The following is a 12017-nucleotide window of genomic DNA, read 5'->3' on the forward strand; positions in this document are numbered from 1 at the left end:
AAATGTTATTGTTTCCTGCGACCAATTAGGAGAGACCTTATGAGCAGCTCCTACTCTACTCGGGTCGATTGAGGTGGTGTTACTACGCAATACTTGATTGGGTGAATGGAATCCTCGTTCTTTATCATAGCATGCGGCTCCGGCGCACTGGCGTAGTTTTTTGCAGGGGAGGCTGGGCAGCAGTGCGCAAAGCATCATGGGACGAACGGTCAAAATTTGCAACAAACCATCGAGTTGACCACTTCTCGACCATCCGTAAATTTTTGCCTTAATTGTCATTTCTTTGTGCCGTAGTGGTAGAGTTATCTTTCAAAACGTCTCATGGCTCTTAAGCGTGTGCGCAACCTATGCATGCTACAAGGTTCCTTGGAAAGGATACTTAGTGCTTAAAAATAAAGAAATCAATAAGACTTCACGTAATGTTGAAAACTGAGCTGAGCTCCATAACCAAACTAATGTCACGAGAAGTGCGTCGAAATAACTCCTTCTCGATCCAGTCCTTCGTTCTGACGACACTGTTCAGTTAATGCCGAAACAGTCTAACAACTATTTGACAAATCGATAGTTGTTTGATGCTTTCCTCGCTTTAAGTTAAAGGCCAAAACGAGCTTAAGCCGAGTCCGTAGCTATGCATCCTAGCTTTATAGCTATTATGCTCATTATGAGGTCAAAGACCTCCATGACAGTCAAAAGACTAGCACCAATGCAGAGTCCAAGCAAACCTCCGGCCTCACCTGGTGAGTAAAAAACAGGTAGGTTTTTATTTACGTTTTTGTGTTACCGTAGAATTGCGAAAATAACGGCCCCTGGTACTTTCGAATTTAGCAGGCAAAAGGAGCCGCTACTTTAGGGTAATCGTTACTTTCAGCCGAATGGTTAAAAATGTTAGTAATTCACAGTCGTTTCAGAAACGTAAGGTCCCTAATATACGGGAGGCGACGACAAATGTAGCCTGTTCCGGGATTTCAGATACTGGGACTGCCCAAAGAAAAGTTAGCAGTTCCCCCTATTTATACCTTATTAATATTCATTAGACTTCGCGCATAGTCTATAAGCATGTGTTAATTATTCACAGTGGTCAGTTTGACTAACTTTAGGTGGAGTCGCCCCCACCCACCCGCCCCTTCTGCTTACTTTATTAGCACCTGCGTGTCTTCCCCATCGAGCTTGCTCGTCTGGGGTGACTTCCCATAACTAAATGCTAATAAGTATGCAAGAAGGATATTGAACTATTCCCGGCCTGTTATCCGCTTTTTCCCCTTTACTCTCAGCCCCTTTTTGTGCCGCTCTCCACAACGCCTGGACAAGGTTGCGACAAATGTGGGTTGAGATTATTGTTCCTTCTCTCCCTTTTTCTCCGGGTGATCCGGTGATCCGGATTCCTGCTCTCCATAAAAAATTCCAAAAATTCCAGCTAGATATTGCGCGTGGAACTGGGTCGATGTTGTGTTAGGATGCACCATGGGACTGTTTTGGGGAGGCAAACGCTTTCTTCATGGCTTTTACGGGGGGAGGTGACCGGGGTTGCTAAAGGGCTTTCTCTTTCACTTGCCATCTTTACCCTCTCTTACCCCCTATTCAACACTTCTCTGAAAAACCCCTTCTTTACGCCTCTGTACGCGTACCTGCGGATGTCGATTTCGACGCGCGATTTTCATCAAATCGTCAGTTTTTCAGTCGAAATCGTCGCATTTCAAGAATTGTTTTGCGTGGTAACGCTACTAGCGGAGCTCAGCGCAACCACAATGACGACGGAAACGAGAAAATAAGCGAAACAAAAACTCTTAACGTGCAGCGCACTTTTTGGCGGGTTTCGTTGCCGTCATTGCACGACTCATGTTGTCAAAGTGGATTGAAATGACTTTGCGATCGTCGCTTTACTATCTAATGGGGTTTGTGTACTTACCCAAGAGACTTTCTGTTCCATACGCCGGTTGCTGTGTCAGTACTTTGACTTGCAAGTCTTGAAAATACACGTTTAATTCCAAGACGTTGGAGCTGTAACGATGAAGAAACATGGCTTCATTTTAAAGGTATGCAAAAAAAATTTTAACATACAGCAAAAGATTGCTCAACGAGAGAGTTTCTCTAATTAATCATAGACAATCAGTCGTTTTCATCTGTTCGAAGGTTTTTAAATCTCGACCTTATTTTAATAAAGATAAATAGAAAGATAAATAAAACTAAAAAATACGGGTCAAATACGAGAAAAGATAACTATTTAGGAGAAATTAGGCCGGCAGTGCACAGTTTGCTAAAATTCTAGAGGAAAGCCAGTTGAATCGTTTTATAAAAACGATAACGTTAACATGTACTCCAGGGTTTTACCCAGATCTCCCACAGCCTAGGAGAAAGGGGATCTGATTTTGAAACTTAAGACAGAGTCGAAGTAACGATCTCGGTAGGAGACCTCTACTTCAGATTAGTTCCTTTGCTTTAAGGTACCCTATTAAGAGACCACAAAACCAAAAAGGGTTTCTATTAACGGATATAGCATTAAAACAGGACACACTAACCCTCCACAGGAGGTTTGTGTTGCAAACCGAGATATCGTGCAAATAAACTTCACCATTTCTTTTGTTATTTTTTCTCTCAGTATTTTTTTCGTTAAGATCAGTTTCATGTTTTTTCTTCTTGGTATTCAACATTTTTAATGATCCAGTCTTCGCAAGATCTGACAAGCCCCACTACTTTTCGTTGTTTTTCTTTTGCCTTGGCTGGTGTAGGATTATCAGCGGGTTAAAGATCTTCGGAAGTAAAGACCATGGAGACAACCCATCTAGAGGATCGACGGCCATATTTGATTGCAATCACGTAAGTAAGTTTACAAGAAAATTAACTCAGAAATTATCTAAGAGTCTAAACGCGCTGCGTCACTCATTGTGAGCTTCTGCACGAGTTCAACTCGACCGTTTTTGTAAATAGGTAGCAAAGGCGTTTTGAGCGACGCACGTCAAGCGGAAGTGAGTTTCTTTCCCTTTTAATTTGCCATAACGCTTCCAAATTTGGATTGCTGAGTGCCTTTAGTCTCATGAAGACGATTTGAGCAAAATCATTGCCCAAGAATGAAAACACTGCACTTCCGCTAAACGTGCGTCCCTCCAAAACGTCTTTGCTTAGGCTCACTAATAACCATTTGCTCGCTGCTTCGGTTCTTGGGGGAGTGGGGGTCCCGAAATCACCCCCCTGTCTTGTACCTGATAAATTCACGGAATTTCAGTCTTTCTTCTTTGGAAACATTTCCAACATGTTTGTTCGTCGCTTCAATGATGTATTTCTCACTCGGGAATGTTGCGAAAGACAGAACTGGGTTAAAACTGATTGTTTCACAGGGAACTGGACAGGTACATCTTTCACCGGTTTCTTTGTAAAAATTGTCTAAAAAGAGAAAAGGAGTTTAAAAATTATCATAAGCAGTAATGAATCATGGAGTATTTTTTCCTTTGGATGGGCAAGAATTGACGGGAGTGTCTTGAAATATTAAAAAGCCTGCAGGTTTCGGCCACACTTTGTCGAGAGTTTTTACACTTTACTCCTGGCCCCTTTGACCGCAGAGCCCGAAAGTGAGTACCACGTTTCTTGCAGCCCAGATCACCGCGCCCAGAACGGCTGGGGGCCTGGGTTTCTGGGGACCAGAATTCATTCGAGTGGGCAGCTACCAAGGACATCAAGATGACAACGTCAACAAGGTATTTGGGTGTTTCTGAGGAACGCAAAATTGACCTTACCGTTTTCACGGAAAATACAAGTCGCAGTTTGTTTTAAACCGCATTCTTCAACGTCTCCCACAGCTAAAAGCCAAAAAGATATATATCAAAATAAATAAAACGTTAGCTCTGTTCCAGTAATCTTTTGTCCAAATTGGCCTTATGAAAGAGCAGAAATTTCACTTGTAGATATGATTGGTGATGACTGAAAATTTCGCTCTTATCCTGTGGGAATTTTTCTCAAGCCTTCGTGGTCAACCAGTTTCGGTTAAGTATCCGAGACGATCGGCATTGCTCGAGCCTCGCAACGAGTTGTTCGTCTGGAAACCGGGAAAATCTCTTCCCACAATGGTGTACCATTTTTTCTCTTCCAAGAAAGAGTCTTTTTCCATTTAAAAAACTCCCCATGATGACTGTCAAACTTTAAACGTTGTTGAAAAAAATTAAAGATTGACATACAAACTTTATGTGGCACTTACCAAGAAGTCTAGGGTCCCTACAGCCGCATTTGTCAACCAGATATTTGCTTTTGCAGATCAACGTACAGGTAGAAGTCGTGTACTTATTATAGCCTGGAATACTGAATATCGGAGTTTCACTACAATTGCTCTCGTAAGGCCATTTGAGACTCAATGTCTGAAACAAAACAAAATGTAAACAAAGGCAGAGTAAAAAGAAAAAAATGAATAATAAACTTTAACTTCGGACTTGAAACTACAATTTGCCGGTTTAATATGGCTCTAACTCTCTTTCTAACTCAAACGTGCTATTCGGATCATTTAGTCATGTTCCTTAGCCTGAAACCTTTTGTTTGTTGTAATATTGTCATTGGATTATTTCTAGGTCAGCAAAGCTCAAGTAAACGCTCTCAAAAGCGTCTTGTAAAATAACTATGGCAATACGTTCTGACGCTCCAGTATAGTAAACTCTTCTTATTTTTGTTAGTAGACCTTTTTACCTTGTATGTTTTGTTTTCCCATTTCAGATCATGGGATTTTATCCCAGAGAATTGTTTCTTTGAAATGTTACCCTATTCGTAATTAACAATCATTCCACGAGTGCGCGTTGGCTATGATCAACTCATATCCAACAAGCGCGAGTGGAATGATTGTTTTATTAAAAACGCCCAGAAAATATCGCGAATTCTTGCCGACTTTATTTGCAAAAACGACCGATTTTCAGCTTGTTTTAATTTTGAGCAGACGCGTCAGTTACTATATCTGGAGAGCACGGTATGATGGCTCATATACTATGATGGCTAAGCCAATTAGAGCTCTAGAATTACATTGACCAATGATTCAATTTTTCATAAAGTATATTACAATAAATCCTCTATTAAGCCCCCCTCTCAAATAGTCCCCCTCCCTCTAATAAGCTCCCCTTTTCAGGGGAAGAAAGTTAATAAGCCCCCCTCTCTATTAAGCCCCCCCCTCCCCTCCCCTATTTATTCTTCACTAATAAATGATAGCCTGCATCAATCAACTACGACTGTAAAACTTCGTGTGGACTGATTCAGGATGGTTCACTTACCAACTGGAATATCGGATTTGATTCTGATCCTCAGCTGCATGACCTAAAACTTCTTGTACTTGGAGAACTGATACCATTGTCGTTTTTAAATTAAATAAGCCCCCCCTCTCAAATAAGCCCCCGTCTCTATTACACACCCCCCCCCCCCCCTCAAATGGGCTTGAAATAAATAAGCCCTCCGGGGGGCTTAATAGAGGATTTAGGGTAGTGCACAACTAGTTCGCCAACGAGAAGAGAACTGGAAACGAGTTAACTTTTGCAAAGAAATCTGGGACTGTTACTAGATGGCTAATAATTGAAGGTTAGCATTAGGTAACATCGGCTGAAGTCAGATTGTTTCTTTCAGTAAAATTACATGAAGAACAACTTAAGTCCAACTTTACTGTGTAATATAATATGAAATATTAAAACTCCGCTGTAACGCTTTGAACCCTGGTCACTTGCTTTATAGCCTACATCCATATACACTACACCATCGAGGACTAGCTGCCAAATCCAGTAATTTTTAAAATATACATGTTCTTATATATGCCGTACCCCATTGCAATATTTGAAAGCTAACCGTTTTCAGTTCAGTGATTAACCCTAATCACTGGAGATCAGTGCTTAACTCTCTACTGTGTTCTCTCCATAACTGGAGCTCTGCAGTTTTGGTTTTTTCAGCTATTCTAGCCTCATTCTACATTCCAGTCTCGTTCCATTCTGGAAATAATGCGTTGTGTAAAATTCATAAGGTGTCCAATCTGGCTTCACTCGATGTTATCTAATGCTAACCAATAATTGATCGGGGCGTCCCCAATAACAATTCCAGAAACAATTGCGCGATGATTTCGAGAACATCACGTGGTCTGAATTGGGATTTAAAGAATCTTCAAACTAAAAAGGTCTATTCCTTACCTTTTCTTTCTTGATGGCTGCAAACGTACTCGCACCAGGTCCCACTGCAAAACCAAGTTGATCGACTATGGGCGGGGTCTCGTGGTGATGAATAAGAACCTTAAGACCAGCTTGTCTTGCGTGCAGACTAAAATAATCATCATGTCCTATGTTTAACATGACGCGCAGACCAGAATCAGCGCCAGCCTTGTTTACCTTTAAGATTTGACTTCCGTCTTGACCTGATGATGAAGAAAAAGACTGGTGACTAGTCTAAACTCGCGCCGCGGTTTTCCAGTAGCCAGCGCAAAAAAATGTCGGTAGTACGCATTTAGACTGCTCACCGCTATGTTTCAGGCTTCCAGTCCAGAAAACCACCCTACTCAAGACGCTAAATAGAGAAATCCTTTACTCTTTGTTCACCCTATTAGTCTTCGGAAAATTATATCCTCTTGAGAGGCACATACCCTACTTCTTCGGCCAAAAAAGGGATTGCCCGTTTAAGAAGTTCCAGTCTACCTTGCGAGACTCTTGGAAGAGTTTTAAGGTTTAAAACCGTTGCAGAACAACCAGGCCTCCCCTCTCATTTTCCAAAGACGTTGGCTGTTCAATTAGGATGTACATATTCTTCTTTCACATTTTTTTTAGTTTTAGGAGATAAATCCCGCTTACAAATTATTCTTTGTCATAACCTGATTGCTACGGGGTCTATAATTTTATTTGTATGTTAAAGCGAAGCGTCGTTTTGCCAATTTTTGGCAAAAAATTTAAAAGAGAATCCTTCCGACAAAGCACAGGTTTTTATCTAGTTTTCGTCCTCGCAGTGTGATTGATAAACCTGCTTTAAACTTTTAAGAGGACGATTGCTGTAGAAAATGAATCTTTCCACATGAAGTATTATATGCTTTGTGATCGAGGGAGATTCAAATCGCACCGGCAAGTCAACATTGAAGCTTTTAAACCGGCCCTAATACGTTTTTGTCTTGAATCCTGCTGTGATGTTAACTAGAACTAGAACTAGTGTATCGCAGGTGGTCTGAGATTATATGTTTCAAGGATAATTTATTATTAAATTTGTCTGACGGTGTTACAGACTAATATTCGCCAATATTAATGGTAATATTGGCGTTTTGGGCTTCTCCATTCCCGAAACCCTAGTGATATGGGCATACCCTTCCTATATTACCCTAGAGATTTGGGTTAGGGTTAGGGTTAGGGTTAGGGTTAGAGTTAAAGGGTACAGTATGTTGCCCAGTATCCGGACGGTACCAGTATCCGGACACTTGAAATAAAAACTCAATTTTTGAGGCGCCCTTTTCAGTTCTCGGTAAACGAAGTATTTCGAATGAAAGCTGAACATTTCAGCTTAAGATGAAAGTTTTGGCGATTTGAAAGCTTGCGAAACAGTCGCAGAAGACGCCGTTCAGTTCAGGTGAATAAACTTTTCATGGCTAATGTTTACGCCGTTTACTGCGCAGTAAAGTTAATGCTGCTCAGAAAAGGGAGGGTAGTGTGTGATATTTTCAAAGAAACTGTTTTATTTTTAAAGTGAAGATACTTAAGGAAGTCAGGTTTTCAGAAAGTTTATTAACTCTTCTTGAAATTCGATTTGTTTGGAATAACGGAAGCCAGAAACATTCACTAAGTTTTGATATCATGTGCCCAGTATCCGGACAGTTTTTTCTTTGCTGTACAGAATCGATGAATTAGCTGTGTACATTCTCCGGATAAGATTTATTTCATATCAGTAACTATAATTAAAGCTTAGGATATATGATATAGTCGTAAAATGTAACTCTACTCAACTCCGTATGAAAATTTTCTTCACTTATTCAGAGGCGACATGATTTCGTGTGCGCCGCTTGTTTCGCGTGACTGCATTTTCTATATATAACTGAAAGCGTCTGAGTTGAACCTGGAATTCTCATACTTTCCCCAGTTGGGACTGCTAGAATGGGGTTGCAATGGTCTAAAAAATGTCACAAAGGGATTGAGAGATGTGAAAGAAGGAAGAATTAGTGCTAGAAAAGAAGGCTTATTGTGGGGACTGAGCATGAAGAAATCAACACTGCAGGTCAGACTAAATAGGAGAGTGACCTTTGACCGTCGGGTTGAGGTCCTTTCCCCAAGCTTTTCTTTAAATAAAAAATGAAAAAGGAAAGTCGTTTGCAGATTAGCTAATTGAGCTTGCAAACTGCGGCTTCGGCATGTCCACGGATGCCTTCTTTAAATCAGTGGAAAAGTTCCTAGACAAAGAAGTGAGAAATTATACCATTTTTAAAACAGCCGCTCGCGTTCCCCACCATACCCCAGTCATTTGTTATGTCTTATTTCACGATGCTAGGTTATATTTTCGGAATCGATGCCAGACTACTTTGCAAGTGCAAGAGAAGCTTATAAGTCGCTTGCCTGTCGAAATTTATGTACAATTACGTTATTATTGTTGTGTCCGGATACTGGGCCAGCTGTCCGGATACTGGGCAACATAGGAGCTCTGCAAAAATATTAATTTCGCGATGGACACAAAGGCAAAAAAGTTAAACTGTCTTTCGTCGTATTAAGGACTAGATAGATCTTCTCTGGGCCAAATTTCAGAGCTCTTGCGATTAACAAAGGAAAGTTATTGCAATTTTAAACTGAAGTGTCCGGATACTGGGCAACATACTGTATGCCAATATAATGGGGATGCACAAAACGCGGGATTGCCCATATGATTGTGAGAGCGGCGTTTTGTAGAGAGGACTCGGCTGGGTTGTTCAAAGCTGGATTATTAAATAACCGACAAGGGTTAGTGCGAAATTTAAATTCAGATATGAAAGCTTAAAAAGCAAACTTACTTTAACTCTTTTTGTCTGTTATTTTTTTATTGGATGCTGTATTATAGAAAAATAGTGAAAATTATGCTAAAAAATGCTTTTGAAAAAAAGAAAAAGAAACCCTATGAACAACTTGGCCTTGGACTCGACTTACAATATGCGGACTAAAATTAAACTATAAAAACTTAGCCTACGAAAACAGCCGTTTTTCCTCGTTCCTCGCAAAGTTTCTCGCCACATCCCCTGCGGCGAGGAGGGAGGAAAAACGGTTGTTTTTGCAGGCTAAAAAAACTAGGTAAAAATTAATCCGGTAACGCTCAAATGAGCGGCCCCTTTCAAATATGCGCTCTTCTTTAAAATAAATTAGATCGACCTTATGGTGAAAATATTAAATAAGCACCCCCTCCCCTTCGAAAAAGAACCGCCTATATACACCTGTCCTTAACCTCCTCGCTGAATATGTATGGAGTCCGTCAACAAAGCATCGTGGGGGGTGTTTGGGGAGGGAGGAGAAGGGGCTCTTAACTGAGCAAAAAACGCGCAGAGGAACAAATTTAACTCCTTTCTCAAAAGCTCTTTCAAACCAAGATACCGGCTATAGAGCGAACCTCTGAAGCCATGGTACTGACAATAGTGCTGTTATCACTAACTTTTTAATAAAGTCAACAAAACAAAACAACTATTTTCACAACTGTAAGGTGAATACAAGCACCAAACAGTATCGTGTGGGTAAAAAAACCGCGTTAATTTAAAGAGTGGAAACGCGATATTTGTTTCCCTTAAAAGATTGTGTTGGATAAGTTTTCATTAGAACCGAGAAAGCAAATTTCTTTAATTTTGTCTTTAAGAGGATAAACTGATATTTTGGCGCAACGTAAGCCTAGCTAGATTTTCGGAAACAGTAACAATCTTTTTTGTGAATCAGATTCCTTTCTTTAAAATATATGCTGCCTATACATTCATGTGTAAACAACAATTATTTAAATACGACCTGCGTTTTCAAAACCAAACATACTGACCTGAATTAAATGTGTGGCAAAGCCCCATAGAGGTCAAAACAGGTGTAAAATTGCGAAAGCTACACATTTCACCAATCCAGTAGCATTCCATAACCACATCCTTAATTTGATGTCCTGCCATGGAATAAGTAGCCGAAGTGCTGACATTTTCAAAGCGTTTCCAATCGATTTCGCCTGTCTTTTCTTCCCACCAGGGAAGTTTGTTACTTAACACGTACTTGCCAACATTTCCTAAATTCTCCTGATCGACGAATGACTGTCTCAGCATGTTGAAGTTGCAGATTGTTATGGCTGGAAATTCAAGGGTTGACTCGAATTCCACGGTTACTTTTGAGTTCACTGGGTAGCTAAGATATTTCCTGACAAGCCACGTCCATTGATAAGACACGTACCCAATTCCCGTTAAAAGAAATATACACCATAAGACTCGTCGCAGAACCGTTCTGCTGGAGACAATATGTGACAGACCATGTAGAGTTGCGTTATTCGCGTATTTGTTCCACTTTGTCCTTATAGCTGCAAACTTGGACGGCTTTGTGCAGTTCTCTGGATCCACTTTATCCATGTTGGCACAGCTTAGAGCCGGTAATTTCATTGTTAGAAACAACCGCCTATTAGCTTTATAGCACTAAATAATTCATCTCAAAACGTTATAAATCAAGTTCAGTAACCAATCGTAGCGCAGATTCAACCGTCTTATTTTTATTACTTTACAGCCCTTTTACAATATACTGATAAAAGATTTAAACAAATCATCAGAATTATTTTAATAATAAAGTTCTTTTAGAGAGGAAATCTGAATTTTAAAACCCTTTATTTCATATATGGTAGACTAAACTATTGCCCTTGCGGTACTTATCTACTGGTTACCGTCTTTTTTCATTGTCACAGTTTAACTCCAGCGTTGTCATGTACTGCTTCTTCAACTGCCTTGTGACCGTGCTTATCACAAAATGTTAACATCTAATTCATATTATATACAACCTTCCTCTTTTTAAGATATTTTCAATGTCTCTCGCCAAGAATTCCTTTTGTAAACAGCCAAATTCATTTTGGGGAAAAGATACTCAGTCTTGAAAAACGAACAGGTGTTTCCTATAAAATACCACGACACCCCAAAGCTTATACAATAGCTTTGCACGGTCCATTTACATAATTGGAGTTTTTTTTTTATTTCACTTTATTCCATTGTTGAAAAGTTAGCGCATGTTGTTGTTATAGGTTCATACCTCCAACAATTTAAAGTCAGTTACATAGTGTCGCGCCGCGATGGGACTTTTAATGTCAATATTGAAGAACCGTTTCGGTTAATAAATCAAACTTTTTGCTGGTTTAGTTTTTCACTGCACAGTGCCGAAGAGATGGCTGGGACATTCTTCTTGGACAGTGAAAAATAAAATGCCTTAAAAATGTAAAGGTTCTTATTTTATGCCGGTAACTCATAACAGTACTGGCCTACTGTGCGCTCATTTACCCACCCCCCACCCCTCTCCCCTCCGCCTTTCTCTATTAGTTCTCCGTTTTGCGGGTATTCAGATACTAAAAGCTATACAGAAAGGAAAGAAGTCCGAAACAAGGATTTAAGAAAACTTCGGTCTCAAATGTTATCATCAGAATTTTTTAGCAAACACAAAGTTTCGACGCCACCTTCGGAACTTACCGGCCTCCTCGATGCGCCCGCAGTACTTCCCACCCGTAGCCCAGATGTGAAATTGACTTCCAGGGCATAAATTATCAGGGCTCAGCCTCGTTTCCAGGATTTTTCCCTCCCATTTTCCTTGGAAAAGCCCTGGGACGAGGTTGGCAACGTCGGAAAACTTACAGCTCTTCAAAAGATGTTGAGATGCTATAACAGAATCAACGACTGCCGAACTGCGATTCTGTCAAATTTTATTTTACATATTTATCCATACGTCTTATCATAAAATATGATATCCACATCCCTATGTTTCTCTTTTTTTTCACGAAAATCTTCAATTGTATTCTAGTTTTGAGCTCGCTGTCAGACCGCTGAATAGAAAAAGCACGATATAGCCTGCGTTCACGGTTTCTCTGCCCTCACCCGCCTT

At 40.3% G+C, this 12017-nt stretch overlaps 1 protein-coding gene across 1 annotated transcript; it reads right to left on the reverse strand.

Moving 5' to 3' along the window:
• Window positions 1-609: 609 nt before the first annotated feature.
• On the reverse strand, window positions 610-10538 carry LOC140949728 (acid-sensing ion channel 1-like). The gene is made up of 7 exons (XM_073398866.1): window positions 9949-10538; window positions 6135-6355; window positions 4187-4343; window positions 3729-3791; window positions 3198-3378; window positions 1907-1998; window positions 610-734 (listed from the first exon to the last, which is right to left on the reverse strand). The coding sequence occupies exons 1-7, from the start codon at window positions 10511-10513 to the stop codon at window positions 610-612; spliced, it is 1404 nt and encodes a 467-aa protein (XP_073254967.1). The 5' UTR covers window positions 10514-10538.
• Window positions 10539-12017: the final 1479 nt, after the last annotated feature.

This window comes from Porites lutea, chromosome 10, assembly GCF_958299795.1.
Source record: "Porites lutea chromosome 10, jaPorLute2.1, whole genome shotgun sequence".
In the NCBI taxonomy this organism is placed as follows: domain Eukaryota; kingdom Metazoa; phylum Cnidaria; class Anthozoa; order Scleractinia; family Poritidae; genus Porites; species Porites lutea.